This window comes from Talpa occidentalis, unplaced genomic scaffold, assembly GCF_014898055.3.
Source record: "Talpa occidentalis isolate TD23 unplaced genomic scaffold, MPIMG_talOcc4v2.1 talOcc4.7, whole genome shotgun sequence".
NCBI classification, from domain to species: domain Eukaryota; kingdom Metazoa; phylum Chordata; class Mammalia; order Eulipotyphla; family Talpidae; genus Talpa; species Talpa occidentalis.
The window spans coordinates 101749805-101768200 of NW_023605083.1; the positions used below are offsets into that span (position 1 = coordinate 101749805).

Genomic DNA, 18396 nt, shown 5'->3' on the forward strand with positions numbered 1-18396 from the left:
CCCAGAACATTATAAACACTTCAGTTTATGTCCTTCTAGATAATGTGTATACACACATACATATATGTGAGTGTGCAATTTAACAAGATAAAATTACTGTTTTGTTAACAGGTTTTTATTTATTAACATAACTGAAGCAGGACTGACAGGCAGTGGGAACCCTCACCTAGCCTGCGCCGGGGCATACCTCACTGCCTGTCTTGTACACCACAGTTTATGCAATTTATATCCTGGGGCCAGAACCCATGCCTCCCATATCCTAAATCCCCAACAGGCTTAAGGAAGAGTTTTGTCAATAAACTGGCTTCCTACAGGCAGAAGCAAGTTGTCCTTGATCTCACAGCCTTACCTGATCTTTGCAAGTAAGCAAACTGAGTTGGATTTGGGATTCTAAGAGGTCTGCTCCATTTAGTCCTATATGGCCCGAGACATTCCCTCAATCTGACATGTTCACAATTGTGTTTTGAAAATAAAGTATGCAAGGTGAGTTCTGGTACTTATAGGCCCCGATCCATATAAGGTAAGTAAAGGAAAACAAGTGCAAAACCTGAGAAAATTTGAATATGTTCCTTTTTCTTTCAGCTGAACTCTTTCCCCCTTAACTCTCAAAGTTGCTACACTTTTTGCTTTTTCCAACAGTAGCCTACACTTACCTTTAATCTTTTGCGGTTCATTCTGACATACCAATTGGTCAGAATATCCACAAACTTGACCAGTCGAGGCACCACAGTATAAAGCCTATAAGCTGAAAGTAAAACAAATCAATAAGGCTATGAGAATACGCTAAACATGTGGGTTTGCTTGGGGATGGGCTAGAAACACTAACAAGCAAACTGGGCCTCCATGCACACTAAGAAGACAGGAAGAACTGAAGTGAATCAATCGTTCCTTTACTGAAGATATAGCACATGACAGTCATGGTGTTTAGGGTACATACAAAACCAGCTGTGAGCCACACACAACTCCCACTTGTCAATGAGAAAAGTGGAAATTTCATGCGAGGCTGAGACTGATGCTGCCCACCACACAGCTCCATGAGGATCCAATGACCTAGAGCTATGCAAGGTGGCAGATAACAAAGGCCCAACTTCCTGCCACTGTGCTATACAAACTAAGATGACACACAGAAAGTTCTAATGTAATGCTAGAGGCCCAACACGGGCCAGTTTGTTTCAAGCAGGAACAATTCTGTTATGTAAGGGGCATCTGGCAGAGATATTCTGGGTGTCACTACTGGGGAGGTGTTCCTGGTAACAGATGGGTAGATTCCAAGGACACTGTTCAACACCCTGTAGGACACATGAGCTACACCACAGAGAGTGACATGGCCCAAACTATCAATAGTGCTGTGCTGAGAAACTGGCCTGGGATATGAGTAAAACAGCATAGACTTTCTGTGGGTTAAAACAACTAGTAAGAGAAAGTTAAAGGTGGTGGAAGGAGAGAAGTGTTGTGAGGAGTTAGATGAAGACTCTTCTGAGGAACTCATCAGGCAAGTAGGAAGGTGAGGCAGGGGCTTATTTTCAGGATTTTGCCTTTCATCTCCCCATTAACTAATACCCTGTGGCGCAAAAACAAGGAAAATAAGAGTAAATATTATGTGAACATAATTTTTTAGAGAATGTTTCTGAGGCTGTTCTGAGCTCAGGTGAAGAGAAGTTGCAAAAGGCAGAGCTGCTTCTGCTGTGGTTCAGAGATCGAACCAAGGCGTTGCTGCCAGAAACTCAGGCCAGAACTACTAACTGGTTACATATTCTTACATAGATGATTTCATTGATTGGAGGTCTAATCTGCAAGAAATGAGGCCTGAGTTCTATTTCTAAGATTCACTACATTATTCACCTTCTAGTGAACTAGAGGATCCTGTGTTTAGGTTTCACTTCTTATTTAGAGTAAATGAAGCCACATACAATGAGCTACTGATAAGGTCACAAGTAATTGCACTCTTTCAGTATTAGCCTTACCGTAAGTCCTTATACCTCTATGTGGACAAAGGAACTGAGGGCAGAACGCCAACAGACTGGTGGTGGTGGGGGAACTGAACCTAACAGTGTAGGTCTAAAGCCTGGTCCTCACCTCTCACTGGTGTGCACAACTGCGGCCAGACTTCTAGTTCCAGGCAGACCAGTCCCACTGCATGTATGTATGTGCTCAGAAGGTCATGGCAGCAGTTGCTATGGCAAGGACCATCAAGTGCAACAATCTCAAGCACAGTTTCTTACCCATTCAAAAGTGGACATGGCTGTGAGCAGGTGTTCTAGGGAGTACAGTAAGAGGCCAGTGCAGTAATCTGCCTTGCAGACTCATTTGAATCTTCATTTTGTCAATTTTTCCAATAGCTAAACAGTCATATAATGATGCATATTTACGGCTAGGCATGTTTAAGGGGTGAACGAGTCCTTAAGGATGACTGACATATGAAATATGCCACCGTGCCAAGTCATATGACATGTACTGTGACAGTCTCTGCATGAACCAGAGGACAGCTTTGCCTCCCCTTTGCCCCCAAGCCACTGGAACACTGCTCCTGCAAGGGGGCACCAGCAACTTCATGGTGGTGGTGGTGGTGGAGAGGGCAGTTAAACTTGCCAGGGCATGTACAGGGAAGCTGTCTTCTCTTTCGCCTAACTGCTTTAGCAGAACCATTGCAGGCATCTTAGTCAAAACCTGGGTTTTAAACCCACGCCATCTAGCATCAAAGCCTGTGCTCATCCCATGCAGTGCTCTGAGGGTGAGGTCACTAGACATCACCCAAGACATTTCTCTAAGCATTGGTTGGCATAAGCACAATTCCACAAGCAACATGTCTCAATAAAACTATATTTGAGAGGTTAAAAGAAACCAGTGTTTTGGACTTCTCAAATTTTCTATGAAATTTCCTGTTTGTAAAGAAAATAAGTATCAAAAGCGCTATGAGACAGCGCTTATTCCTGGTAGGATGACTTGAGATACATACCTGCCATTTCAGTCTCAAAGAACTCAAGGAGTGATTGCATGAAGGAGAGGACCCAACGATCTGTGATGTTGGCACTTTCTTTAACTGTGTTCTCATTGTAGAGGAATTCCATTTCTTCCTCCTAGGAATTGACAACTAGTGAAACATTTCAGCATGCTTGTGGGAAATTACTATGGAAAAATAAACTCTTTGATTTTCTTAACTGAAAGAAGACACTTCTCAAAAAACCAAAAAAATCTACAAAAAACCCAAACTCTGTTGGCTTTTAAGGTTGATTCTCAGCAATATTTTCCAGATAAGTGCTACACTTAGGACGTCAGCACCCAGTTAATGAATTATGTTTTTGAGTGAATTAGAGAGAACTCAATTATAATTACTATTGACTACAGAGTGAGAAATAGTTCAGAATCTTGTCAATAAGTATAAGGCTTAGTTACTTTAGTTACTTCAAACCTGAGAAAGGTGGGGCCTCCCTGGTGGCCTAGGGGTTAACTGTCAGCACTACCACCTCGGATGGCCTAAGTTTGATCCTTGGCCAGGAGTTAACCCACATATGGTGCAGCAGATCGCTCCTGTCTCACTCACTGCACCCATTATCAGTATATTTTAGTAGATCCACCTGCCCTGCTCCCCACCCTGTCTGTGCTCACCCCTCTGCACCTCTGGCCTACACCCCAGTTCTATGCAAAAATAAATAAAATCGTTAAAAAAAACAACAAAAACCTGAGGAAGGAAAATGAGTTAAACTTGTTAGGATTGGATGAATATCTATAAACTATACTAGGAATTAATATTTGCTAACACTGCTCATTTTACCAATATGGCTATATTCCTATCCCATCTTTTTACTTTGCAAAATCCTCCTCATCCTGAAGGCCCTTTTCACCTGTCCAGTATCACAGAGCAGCAGCACTGGAGAAAGGGCAGCAGCGATGCTGGCTCTTGCCCTGGTTTAAGTCTTGATGGCAGGGTCGGCACCTTTCTTCCAAATCCAGACAAGTTCCAGATGTGGGAATTTCACTGAGCCTGTTTCCTGCCTAAAGACTGCTGGCTCAAGAAGTGGTGGGTTACATAAGAAACAAACAACACTGGGGCCCACAGAAGATGCTGTCCTTCTCAATTCCCAGGGATATGACTCCCAGGATCGTTCATTAGCAGATGAGTCAGAGACAGCAAGTAAGCGATGATAACCTGGTAAAGTGGGCTGCTTAAAGAGCACTCTTTGATGGAGGTAATAACATCACTGTTCAATCAACAATAATTTTCCTTGTAAGGTGTTTAACATAAAAGGGTGAGTGGTATCTGGGCCCTGACCCAAATGTAGTCCTGAAAGCAGAGACTGGAATATGTGCAAAGACTGCAGGTCTGAGAAACCTCAGTTGGGGGCAGGGAGGTGGCTTCTCAGAGGAGAACCACACATATCACACCATCATTCATCCTAATAATCCATTGAGAACTCTCATCTTCTACCCAGCACAAATGCACCCATCCAGTGACCATCTGCAGCAGCCCTTACCAGGCACTCACTCTGATAGTGACTCTTCCCCGGCTCCCCCACTGATTCCATCAAGGGAAGGGGGCTTGCTGGGTATCTCTAGCACGAAGAGCTGATTGGCTAAATGACCGCATTTAGTCCACTGCATTCCCAAAAGCCTAGACCCTTCATTTACAGCCACCCCAATGATAAGCCCTATAACACCCAGCAGAGTGGGGCAGACCCCACCCCACACCTTCTGCAGCCTCAGGACGTTCTGGATGAAGAAGCGATAGGCGTTATACCAGGGAAGTAGCACGTCCTTCAAAACATCGCGCACACCTTCCTCCTTAAAGCGGAGGTTTTCTGCACGAACCACAGGGGAGTTAATCAGATATAATCTAGAAGACAAAAAAAAAAAAAAAAATTTAACAAAAGAGGAATGGAACAGTAAACCAAACATTATTACTTGATACACAGAGGGCAACACTAAAATGAGCACTTTTCCTTACAAATGGGGGGAATTGTGAATACTTTTCAACTGGTCAACTTAAAATATCAAAGTTATCAACCAATCAGCTTTAAAGCTCTTTGTGTAAGAGACCTAGCAAATTATAAAGGGGAGATACAATTCCACACAAAATATGGCACTGAAGCAACCTAGAAGCATGCTGATTTGGAACACAAAAAGAAGTGCCAGGGGCCTCCCCGGTGGCGCAGCGGTTGAGCGCTGGGTTGCGAAGCTGCCCGCGGCCTCTGCGGCGCCGGTTCGATCCCCGGCTGCTCCCCGGCCACCAGAGGAGGGTCCCACATGGCGCGCAGACCTCTCCTGCCGCCCGCTGCTCCCCTCAGCAGTGTGCTTTGGTCCTTCTGCCTGCTCTGCTCCCAGATCTGGCACTGGTGAATTCTCTCACCCTCCCGCGCTTCTGACTGTACCCAGTGCATGTATAAACAAAACAAACAAACAAAGAAAGAAAGAAAGAAAGAAAAAAAATGCCTCTATAAAAAAAAAAAAAGTGCCAGGTCTTCTTCCGAGGTATGGGTGTTCACAAGGAGTCAGCAAAGAGGAGACTGGAGTTAGAGGCCTATAGGGTATCCTAGAGAGAAGTCCCCATGCCAAAAAAAAATTTGACATGTGTTGTCAGCAGTGCTAAGGAGTGTCTAGTTAAGATGGGAGGGAAGGTGTGTGTCCTAGGATGGCACACTAATTGTTTCTGGGTGGCATGGCTCTGGCAGTGTCCATTGTAATCACAGAAGGATGCTGAGCAAGGGCTCTGTGGTTCAGTGTAACACCATGATCAACATTCATAACCATGACTACTTTAAACACTGGCTCACATTTCTCTAAAAGCTTCTCAATATTAATTTTTATTTGTTCTAGCATAAATATACCTTACATAGTTCTTTTGAGGAATAAGTGCAAAAATGAAATAAATGATGGGGCCTCCCCTGGTGGCGCAGGAGGTTGAGTGAAGCATTGTTAAGCTGTCTGCAGCCTCTGCAGCACTGGTTCAATGCCGGCCGGCCGGCGAGGATCCCAAATGGCACGGTAGACCTCTCCTGTTGCACCCGCTGCTCCCCTCAGCAGTGTATTTTGTCAGTCTGTCTGTTCTATTCCCTGCTCTCTCTGGTGAGTCCTCTCACCCTCCCGTGAATCTGGCCTATACCCCGGTTCTTGTATAAATAAATAAATAAACCTTAAAAATAAATAAATAAATAAATGAATGACTGAATGATGTAAGAGAATTTAAATTCCCAGGAAAGAGGGAACTTTAAGGAAGAAGTGAGGCCTAGGCACCTAGTAGCTAGCCTGGGAGAACCTGAGCTACTCACTGCAATATTACATGGGGCCTTGTCCTTTAAAATACCTCCAATGGGCCTCCCTGGTGGCGCAAGGAGTTAAGTCTCTGCACTATGAAGCTATTGGCAACCACTGCAGCACAAATGCAATCCTCAGCCAGGGAGCTAACCCACATTGCATAGCAGACCTCTCCTGTCTTGCCCGCTGCTCCTCTCAGCAGTGTATTTCAGTCAATCCGCCAGTTCTGCTCCCCATTGTCTCTGGTGAATCTCTCACCGCCCCTGCCCCTACAACTCTGGCCTACACCCCAGCTCTTATATGCATAAATAAAATAAATCTTAAAAAAAAAATCTCCAGATTTGAATATATCATCATTCAGAAAGCCACCCTTTAAAGTTAACACCATATCAATGTAACTCTTTATATACTAGAGATACATTTTTAAAAAGCTAATTATAAAGCAACTCTAAAGAACATGATTAATAGAATGAGAGGCTTACATAAAAATAACAAATACAAGTAAGGGAGAAATTGGTTTGTACCTGAGGGCATCAGCACCATATTTATGAATCATCTCAAGTGGGTCTGGATAATTCTTTTTTCGTTTGCTCATTTTCTGGCCATCACTTGAAAAACAAAAGGGAAATGCCAACTAAATAACTCAACATCACAGTTTATCTTTACATATGGTTGCAGATTATTTGCAAGGTGGAATACATGAGTACAAACAGGGTATAAGCTAGTACTGAGGCACACAGGACTTTTTGCAAATATCCATGAGCTTCTTTTTTAATACTGTGGTGTGCTGATGGAGAAACTTCAGCGTGAAAATGGAAGATGAGAGTGTAATAATTAAAAACACAGGGTTCACAGAAAACAGTTAAAAACCCATACTCATATAAAAACCTGTAACAAAAGTTCCTTGCTTTAGTCTTAGTCAGCAAACACTGGAAACAACCCCACGTCCGTCAGCAGGTAAATGGTCAGAATAAACAGCCATAGGGAACACTGTTCAACACCAAGTACAAACTATGAATACACAACCTAATCAATCTCCAGGGAATTACAATGAGTGAAAAAAGCCGTCCAAAAAGGTTATATATGGCAAAATACCATTTACAGAACATATGTGAATCAAAATCACAAAGGTGGGCAACAGTTCAGTGGATGCCAGGGATTAGGGATGAGGGAAGCTGTGGTTATAGAAGGCCACAGAGGCATCCTGCAATGCTGAAATGGTATCTATGTCTGTATTGTGCTGGTGGATGCAGGATTTCCATATAAGACAATGACATATGCAAATGAGCACATGTAAAACTGGAGAATCTGAATAAAACTGGGAGACTGTGTCAACAGTTAACAGTTATGAAAACGCACTAATTTTGTAAGGTGTGACCACAGGTGGAAACTAGACAAAGCCCACAAGAAATCTATTACTTTTTGCAACTGTATGCAAATCTAAAAGTTGATAAAGGTTTTAATTAAACAAATATGCAAATAAATAAAGACTACAGAAAGACTACCTGGTATAGAACTTAAATTAACCATCCATTTGCTATGTAATCTTGGATAAGTTACTTAATTTTTCTGTACTGCAAACTTCTGAAATGGGATAATTAAAGGACTAATCTGAAATAGTTCTGGGGAATAAATGAGTTAACATGTATAAATGCTCACAACAGAGCTTGGCATTCCTCTCTCTCCATGGCACATGAAGTAGGGTATCTAGGTACACATTTTGTTTTATTTTCTTATTTCTATTTATGTTTTTAATGACTGGAGGCAACAGAAACAAAGATTCCCCTATACTATTAAATAAGACCAATAAGCAAAAGAGCTGTATAAAATTCTTAACAAATGCTATTTTATCATTAGCACTGTCATGGGAAGCACACTTAATCCCCCCTTCCTCCTGCTCCTTCTGATTTAGCTCTTAATCCAAGATGGAAAGACAGCTAAAACACAAAGGTGCATAGGACAGAAGCTGGATGGAAAGGAACAGAAATAGAAAAGTACAAAAGCTGAAGGAAGAAAAAGAACAGTGCTAAATTCCTCTATTCAGGAGTGATTAGACTCAACAGACATGACTGCTTTGAAAAGCCTCTCATTCTGGATGTGAGAATGAAGAGGATCAGGAGCTATAAGTGGTCAGAACACAAGGGAAGCACCTGCCTGGCTAGGACGAGTCCATTCACAATAACGTTCTTGAAAGGCGGTTGTCCAAAGAGAGCCGTGGCCAGCACCAGCAGGGTATAAAACCTGAAATAAAAACACACACACACACAAAGAAATAGTGCAATAAAAACAGAAAAGAGGGCCTCCCCTGGTGGCGCAGTAGTTGAGCGCTGGGCTGCGAATATGCCGCAGCCTCTGCAGCGCCAGTTCAATCCCCGGCTGCTGGCGAGGGTCTCACATGGCGCACAGACCTCTCCAGTCGCGCCTGCCGCTCCCCTCAGCAGTGTACTTCAGTCCTTCTGCCTATTCTGCTCCCTGCTCTGGTGAATTCTCTCACCCTCCCACACTTCTGACTGTACCAGTGCTTGTATAAATAAATAAATAAACCTTAAAAAAAAAAAAAAAAAAAAAACAGAAAAGAAATTCAAGCATAGGCTGTTCACTTCTTGGAATGAAATACTTTTTTTTTATCTTTCTTTTTTGCATGATAACCCTTTCAAACAATGGTTCTTAATCCTGGTTACACATCAGAATCATCTAGGAAGTGCTAAAAAATTACGCATAGGATCTACTGTGAGCCAATCACATCAGGGTTTCTGATTAGGAAAAAAAAAAGGTGCCTCATTTAAAGTAAAGACCTGGGGTGAAGCATTAATTCCCAGCAGTTGAGGATGGTACCTGCACTCTCCTCAGGGAGCTGGTTAGGATGCCACTAGGGAGAGCAGGGTAGCATCGAGCTACCTTAAGACCAAACAGAAACACTGGGCCGAAACACACAAGATGTGTGTGGCCTTTAGCACAAGGTCATATAGGACAGTCTCATGCAAAAGATGCAAAAAGCCTGTTCATCCAAAAGTCAAAAGGTAGATTATAGGCACATAGAAATGTTTTTATTCTATCAGATATTCTATAACTTGGCTATCTGCTAGTTTGTTATCTAAAAGAAGTTTATCACATCCCTGCAGGCTGTCTGAGTAAGTGATGCTCTTATGCTACCTTCTACCTCATTTTGCACTGCAACAACATCACTGGGTATGAATTAATGAGGATGGAGAACAGACCCCAGGCCTAACATAAATAACTTCCAGACATTACCTTCTTCAATCATGGGTTAGGAGAAGCAGTCTGAGGGTGGGGAAAAGAGGCAATGTGCACATGGGGACCCCATGAGAACTTTTAAGTTGCCGGACATTGACATGCCTCAGAGAAAAAACTTACTGGTTACTCCTCTTGCCCTCTCCCAAATAGGATGTTTCTGGTAGCTATTCCTACAGATAAATGTATTGGAAGTTGAAAATAGCACATTCTGGAACATTAAGACTAGAATTCAGTTTGTGATAACTATTGCAAATTGTAAAAAATTAAAATGACACCAACATTCCTCAAATACTGAAGAAACACTACTAATGAAAGTATAATTAGAACCTACGCAAGCCAAGCTCATCCACAAAGAGCAGCTAGTCCTTAATGGAAAGGTCACCCTTTTCTTTTTTTTTTTTTTTAAAGATTTATTTATTGATTGATTGATTGATACATACAAGCACTGGGTACAGTTAGAAGCGCGGGAGGGAGAGAGAATTCACCAGAGCCAGAGCGGGGAGCAGAGCAGGCAGAAGGACTGAAGTACACTGCTGAGGGGAGCAGCGGGCGGCAGGAGAGGTCTGCGCGCCATGTGGGACCCTCCTCCCGAGGCCGGGGAGCAGCCGGGGATTGAACCGGCGCTGCAGAGACTGCCGGCAGCTTCCCAACCCAGCGCTCAACCGCTGCGCCACCGGGGAGGCCCAAGGTCACCCTTTTCTATTAAAACAACAAGGTTATGCTTTAAAGAAGGCACCAGATAAAACCAATGTGAAAATCCTTCCCCCAAGTTTTTTATAAATTTGAATACAATGTTAACCCTTTGCACTCCGAACCATTCTGGACATTGGCTACCAATGTCCCCTGAGAGGGGACAGCAGAGTGCAAAGGGTTAATTTTGTAAGGTGAATTTAACATCTGAGCACATTTCCAACTGGCCCTAAAACTAGCATCCAATCCATTACTTTGTATGTAAGTACTAATTAAATGCTTGAGTAAATGATTTGAAGTGAACATGGTAAGAACACATATTAAATGTTCTGTACCACTTAAACTTCCAGTATAACAAACCTCTATATACCAAAATGTCAATTAAATAAAGCAAATTCTGAAACTATAGCCCTAACTGAGAGAGATTCCTACTGAGAGGATGCTTCCATGGTGCACTAATGGTGAGGGACAGCAGAGGGCAAGACAGACCCTGTCTTCTTGTATACACTCTCCCCAGTACCCAGCTGACATCTGGTAGGTAGTCAGTAAATCAAATTAATGAAACACTAGAAACGCCAAGGAACATACCATCCTCTAGTTTGGTCAATGCCTTCGGCAATGAAGTCTGCAGGAAAAGCATCCTCAAACTCCTTCTTGTTTTCAAATGGATAATGAACTTGAGCATAGGGCATGCTGCCACTCTCGAACCAGCAGTCAAACACTTCAGAGATGCGATGTAAAGATCCCTTCCCACAACGTGAAGGAATGGTCAGGTGGTCAATGCTAATAAGCAAAAAGGTAGGCATTTATATTAATTTTAAGCACAGCAGAACTTGCAATTTAAGTGTCAATATGAAACACAAACAAGTTCTTACCATTATGTATTTGCAAACAGAAATATGAGTGGTTATCAATGCTTTCAGAGCACCACGGAGGTTATATACCAGTCACCTGACATAAACTAACTGACACAGGCCACCTTACCGCAGTATAACACGAGTCATCAACAAAGCAGTTCAGCAAATTAGTGATTTCTACATGCAGCTTTGTATTTTGCTACAGAGACCATGTCGTAACAGGACAGGTGCTATAGCATGATGTTAGCATGTTCTGAATGACAGAACTAAGTGAGTAAACATTCCAAAACTGACCTCTCTCTGTGGAGATCTGAGATCTTTGCTCCCGATAGTTCTTCAAGTTCTGCCATTGATCCAATGCACACAACCTGTCAAAACAAAGTTGAACAGAAGGAGTGCCTCAGGGCCAATATTAGAGATATTTCACGCAATATTCATGTTTAGTTGAAAGTCCTTTGTCTTTGGAAGCAAATTAACATGCCAGCTGGACTGGAGGGCAGTTATCACCCATGGCTGACCACCATGCAAGACTGAAGAGGTGAGCTCAATTCCAGTGCTTTTACTTCCTCTATATCATGATGACAGAGTCCCCATACAGCCAGGTAATCATTCACAGCCATCATCTCAAGAGTTTCTTTCTTTTTTATTTTAAAGATTTATTTATTTACGCATATAAGAGCTGGGGTACAGGCCAGAGATGTGGGGGGTGAGAGGATTCACCCCGGTGAATCCCCTTCAGCCACCAGGGAGGCCCTCAGCAAGAGTTTCTTAAGGGTTATTATGTCCAAATCTTTACTGAAAATAATTAGCATAAATGAAATGTCTAGACCATTTCTCTAAGGTATCTTAGTTTCTCCCTGACACTAATCTGGAATCTTTCCAAGTTAAAGCTAGAACTAAATTACTGTACAAGAACTGAATCAAAATAATCAGTTTGCAAGATGTTAGGGTCATGTCCAGAAGGCTGAGAGATAGGTCCAGATGGTACACTCAGAACAGGAGAATTATCTGACATGACCAGTAAGATACACTGTAGGCTCTCACCTAAGGAGAAGAGTGCTGCTTAGTAAACTCACAAACTCTTTCCCTGCTCTTCCTGTTCAGTCCTGAAAAGTCTTCTGACTCAGCTACTTTATTGTTATTCTCAGATTCCTAAGGGAGATTCACTGAGGTCCCTGAGCTGCTGTTTCCATGATGGTTCTAATGCTCTCAACATGGTCAAGAAGACCCTATCATGGGGATTTACCTGTACAGCTACAAGCGTTATTTTCACACACATACAGAACCACTTCATTTTACAGATTAAAGGTTTGCATTATTTTGATTTTTTTTGAAGTTTTCATTTTTCATCACTATAAGGTTGGTTTAACACAATATTACTTAGTATAGAGTGTAGAATATCCTGTTCATAAGAAGGAAAAGAAGGGCCTCCCTGGGGGTACAGGGGTTAAAAACAGCGCTATCAAGCTACTGCCAGCCTCTACAGCATGAGTTCGATCCCTGGCCAGCCAGAGAGCAACACACATGACACAGCAGACCTCTCCTGTCTTGCCAACTGCTCCCTCAGCAGTGTATTTCAGTAGATCTGCCTGTTCTGTTCCCCACTCTGTCTCTGGTGAATCCTCTAACCTCCCGCACTTCTGGCTTACACCCCAGTTCTTGTATGCATAAATAAATAAATCTTAAAAAAAAAAAGAAGGAAAATGAGACCTGAGTAACACAAGACATACACTTTAATGTATGGATTCCCCTTAGGAAAATACAAATTACACTCTTCATTTTTACACAGAGGGAAAGTCAGATGACATTAAAGTAAAAGTAAATAAAAACTAACAACTCTTTCATATTTATGTCATCTATCTAGGAGAGAATAAGATGAAAAATACAGACGAAATGAGTCAAAGAAAAAGGAAAACATGTTCTTTTATCCCCTATTGGGAGGAACAAAGTGCTTCAGCAAAAATTAATACCAGGAAACACCTTACCTCCTCAAAGTCATCACTGACCCACAGTGGGATGGGGGTGCCCCAGTATCTGTTTCTGGAAATTGCCCAGTCACGTGCATCTTTCAGCCAATTTCCAAATCTCTTCTCTCGAACAAACTCTGGGACCCTGCAATAAACAAATCATGTAACCAATCATGTAAAACATCAGTATGTAAATTTGTAAATTACATCTGTATAAGCCTTTGTAGAATGACATGGAACTGGCACTCTGTAAAAGCTGAGTTTCCCCTAAGAGAGTGTCTGTTGTGTGGACAGTACCTGCATACATACGGACCCAGGGTGGCTGTGTCTGCTGTGAGTTCACTCGAGTGAAGATCCGCTTCTACACAAGACCCCACAGCACACACACACACTCCACTGTCCTGCTCTCTGACGGGTTGCCAGTCCTCTGACCAGTCACTGACTCTGGTTTGCCCAGCCCTACTCAGATCAAGTCTTCAGGTCACCCAACACAAAAGTGCTGTTATGGAAACTCATGAGAGAGTGCCACAATTGCCTGCCAGTCCACTTTTAAACAGTCAGACTACTGGTAGCTGGTTGCAGCCTCTGCCCAGCTGCCATTCCCTGGTATACAATTTAGGCTTCAGCAGTGAGACAAACTCCTGAGAACGTGGCTTCTCACCTGACTCCCTCTGTCTAAGTCATCCATCCCATCCACTGTGATGACCTTCATCTTCAACCCTCATCCCCCCTATCATCCCAATCCCAGGACTTCTACTGGTCTGATAAATGGTCCCTTCTCCCTGGAGGTTCAGTTTTACAGAAAACCTTTCCAGACAGCCTGGGCTCCCAAATTTCCTATTCTCTTCAGCACTGCAGCGCCTGCTCTTTGAAAGCTGGTTGGTCAGCCTGCATCTCCCACAGGCTATCACTTGAATAGTCCATATCCAGCACTTCACAAACAGGAAACTAATGAGTTTCCCAGAAATAAAAACAAAAAACAAACAAAACAAAAAAACCTCTTTTTCTCAGGAAAGTGGGGTCACTCTGCTAGAAATAAAGTTATGATTTATAAAACCATTCCCTTTTATTGTCCTGAGATTTACCCCACTCTTCCTATATCAAATGCATTTTTAAGCTGAGTTGGGTTCTCGTGGGAAGAAACAGTAATTACCCACAAAGCGTTCAATGAAAAGCATTCTTCTAGAATATATAGATTCATTCAAGCCTTATTTCAGTTTTGTATCTACAGGCTGAAATAACAGCTTTCTGTGGCCAGATACAAACTAGGAGAGCAAGGTTCTCCATATGTATCTCTCATCAAGCCAATTTGTAGAAAACGGTGTCAAGTTTCCAAGAACTCAACAATACCAAAGGGAGTGAGTATAAATAGCTTTGAGAGACACATCCAAAAATGTTTATCCTGAAAATGATTATTGTTTAAGGCTAACAAGCTCCAAAAATACAGTCTTCCAGTTATTCTAATCTATAAATGAAACAAACAGCAGTTTTTTGCTTCCATTCAGTTTAAAAGAAAAATACCCTCCAATAGGGCCTTCTCGGTGGAGCAGCGGTTGAGCGCTGGATTACAAAGCTGCCCGCAGCCTCTGCAGCACCAGTTCGATCCCCGGCTGCTCGCCGGTCACTGGAGGAGGGTCCCACATGGTGCGCAGACCTCTCCTGCCGCCCACTGCTCCCCTCAGCAGTGTACTTTGGTCCTTCTGCCTGCTCTGCTCCCCACTCTTGCTCTGGTGAATTCTCTCACCCTCCCGCGCTCTGACTGTACCCAGTGCTTGTATAAATAAATAAATAAATCTTAAAAAAAAAAAAAGCTATTAAAAAAAAAAATACCCTCCAATAAAAATGCTAGTTCTGTTTGCTCACCAGTAACACCGGTCATTGTTGCTTAGAAGCTGGTCCACCATATGCTCCACCCGCACGAACCAGCTGGGCACTGCTTTGTAAATGAGGGGAGTATCCGATCTGTGGAGCAAAAATGTACAGTGGCTGGTCATATTGAGATATTCAGGGCAAGGCAATGTTACCACCACCTATTTAGTTTTCTGCCAGTATTCATTTTTATTACAAATACAAGTTTATGTATCCTCAGTACTGTTCATCCTCCCTCCACATTATTAACATCAAGGAAAAAGCTAATGAAAGAACAAGACGAGAAAGAAAATAAAGTTTTGACGGTATGTGACTACTGTCTAAGAAATGATGTCATTTTCAGCACACAGCAAATGTGGGAACAGAATATGACACCAACAAACATTCCATTCTCACCTAAGATTATACAGTAACTGAAATACTATCATATTATATTTCTCACTATATTCCATCTAAAAATTTCAGAGATATGTCTCATTTGAAAGACATGTGGCTGCAACACAGAACATATCTATTTCTCATACTACCAAGGAAATAACTAAATGCATTCACAGAATTCTCCTTAAGTGAGTTTCCAAATACTAACTCTGATACAGATGAAATGGGAACACAAATCGATGGGGTAGGCACGTATATTGACGCTATCCACAAATCTGAAGCCCTATGAGTCTCTTCTCACCTCCAACAGAAAGGGTAGCTGTGAGTGAAGGTGCTGGCAATAAGGAGTCGGCCTTGTTCCTTCAGAGTCCTGATGATATTTTTGTCAGCATCCTGTTTTAAAAAAATTAAAATGTAGCCATTAGGAGTATTATGGAGAAGGATGGGTGCTTTGGTGGTGAGACCCTATAATTCTAAGTATTTATCCTTGTAAATCAATGTTAACCTCATTTAAAAAGTGAATAAACACAGTCATTAAGATAACCCATAGAAATTAGTAATATAGGACCTCCCTGGTGGCACGGGGTTAAAGATAGCACTATTAAGCGATCACCAGCCACTGCAGCATGAGCTTGTCCCCCCTGCAGCCGGCTAGGGAGCTAACCCACACGGGGCAGCAGACCTCTCCTACCTCACCTACTGCTCCCCTCAGCAGTGTATTTCAGTCAATCTGCCTGTTCTGCTCCCCACTCTGTCGCTGGTGAATCCTCTCACCCTCTGTACCTCTGGCTTATACCCCAAATCTTATATGCATAAGTAAGTCTTTAAAAAGAAATTAGTAATATAATTAAGTATATTATTATAATTTGATATTTTGTTACTTTTACCATAAATGAAAGATGCAAACAACAAATGTATGATAAAAATACTTGACCCATTTTTTAGCCACTGTATAACTTTAATACTTTTAACATACATTCCTTACCACTGGAGTATTCAGTGAAGTACTCAATCAGCAGTGATTTGTAACCAAGGTCACAAAGCTGATTTCTGAGTCACAAGTCAGAATCCAGCTTTTCTGATTTCTACCCCTGAACAGATACTTCCTTTGACAATACCAGTTCCTCAAAGAATGTAGCTGATAACATCTATCTTATCTTACTTTATGTGTTGAACAAAACAAAACAAAAACAATTTGAGAAGGGGGGAAGATATAGCAATTTGTTGTTGTTAATCAAATTAATGAAAGAAGCTTGATCAAACCACCACTTTCATATGTCTAAGAGATTACAAACCTTCACATACTGTCCGATAAAATCTGTCACTTCTGCTGTGAAACAGCCTGATGCATCCACAGGGCAAATAGGGACAGAGTCCTTCTGAATGATGCTGAAATCCATACAGACACGATAGTCATCCTGGGGATAAGAGGAAGGGGGTGAGAGGGGACAACAAAGAAGTTTAGGAGTGGGTATGTGGAGGGACAATCATGAAATGACAAATTTACAAGAGAAGTTTCCAATGTTCTGATCTTTAAATGTCAGAAACACCTGTGTCACAGACAGGAAAGGCCCCCAAATTCAACTTTGCAGTGTAGAGGAAAGAGATCTATCCACTTTGACAGGCTAAGAGCAGAATTCCTTTACAAGTCAGAACATTACCAGAACAGATGAAGTGCCACAAGGTGATGCGTGAGGACAGGCTCTGCAGGGATCTCACACAAGGTATTACCATACAGATTTTAAATAGAAATACTCCCATTTTAAAAAGAAAACCTAACTACAATTCAAAACCAAAGTTATCTTTTTATTATCGGTGAAACAACCATACCAGTTGGCTCTATAAAATTATTATAAGTTAGGGAAATTTGATTAGATCCTAAAACTCAGTGAAAAGTACTGTTAATAATGTTCAATCCAATTTGAACATTGGCCAGGTATTAGGTAATGCTAAGAAATTATTAATTTTATTGGGTATAACAAAAGCAAAGAGGTCATATTAAAAATAAAAGTCCTTATCAATCAGACATACACATGGTAGTAATTACAGATGAAAGATGTTGAGGATTTGCCTCAAAATCCTCTAGCTAAAATTACAAAAAAAAAGTGTGGGGCAAGGAAAAGAGGGAGCAAGCTAGGTAACAGAACTCTCAAAATGCTGGTAATGCAGCTGGAGGATGTGAACATAGGATTTTTTTTTTCCTTATTTTTGTTTATGTTTGAAGAGTTAAGTTAAAAATTTGCACAGAGGTTGAGTATGAAAGTAAAATAATGTGACAGACTAGTTAGACCACTCCTCTCACTGTCAAGCAGGTGGAAGAGAGTCTGCAGGTCCCCAAGGGGTGCAACTCTATAGCAGTGTCCTTGACATACTTATAGAGTCAGGCCATGCTAAGCACAATAGAGATGATTCCATCTAATCCCCAGTTCCCCAGATAGGCAGGTACTGTGAGCACAAGTCCCAGACCAAGAAAGGGATGGAGACACTGATCAACTTACCCAGTGAATGGGTAAGGGCTATGAGAAAATCCCCATGCTTTTGTTTTATTCATATACAAATTACTTTAAAAGGATTGCATTTTTAGCAAAATTACACTGGACAAAATTTAAAAATAACCACACCAGACAGCTTTGAGGATCAGAATTCTCTTTTCTGATCATGTATTACTGAATCAAGAAGCAGCCTAGGTGATAGGATCATATTATGTGTTGATGGCTATGGTGACGGCATGACTCTATGCCCCACTGACACTCACAGAACTGTGCAGCAGAGCAAAGTGTACTGTATTTAAGTTATGAATGAATGGAAAAACATTTTCTAAAATTATTGAAAGTGAAGCTGTTGGGGGGCATCCCACATCTTCACTTTCTCAGGAAGGCACTTCCACACTGTTCAGTGATTATTTTCCCTCTGTGAAGCAATTATTAAAAGCAATTATAATTAAACTAAACTACAGCAATTATTATAAGCAATTATTATAAGTAATTATAATTGGAACACAGATCTAATTCACTGCATAACCCATTGGGCTGGGGTGCTAAGTCAGAGGCTGAGAAAGGCTAAATGTGTAACACCCAGGATTTAGCCTGCCATTTTTACAACCCAACTCAGGGTAAAAAGGAAGTACAAGT

At 41.8% G+C, this 18396-nt stretch overlaps 1 protein-coding gene across 1 annotated transcript in view; it reads right to left on the reverse strand.

Moving 5' to 3' along the window:
- The window catches only part of IARS1 (isoleucyl-tRNA synthetase 1), a 61208-nt gene that overhangs the window by 20874 nt on the left and 21938 nt on the right, over window positions 1-18396 (reverse strand). The window contains exons 11-21 of the mRNA XM_037494881.2: window positions 16561-16683; window positions 15567-15658; window positions 14882-14980; window positions 13037-13163; window positions 11346-11419; window positions 10783-10977; window positions 8404-8490; window positions 6774-6857; window positions 4687-4831; window positions 2957-3077; window positions 654-745 (exon numbers count right to left, since the gene is read on the reverse strand). Of these exons, the coding sequence (XP_037350778.1) occupies window positions 654-745; window positions 2957-3077; window positions 4687-4831; window positions 6774-6857; window positions 8404-8490; window positions 10783-10977; window positions 11346-11419; window positions 13037-13163; window positions 14882-14980; window positions 15567-15658; window positions 16561-16683 (1239 nt within the window). The remainder of the gene's footprint in view (window positions 1-653; window positions 746-2956; window positions 3078-4686; window positions 4832-6773; window positions 6858-8403; window positions 8491-10782; window positions 10978-11345; window positions 11420-13036; window positions 13164-14881; window positions 14981-15566; window positions 15659-16560; window positions 16684-18396) is intronic.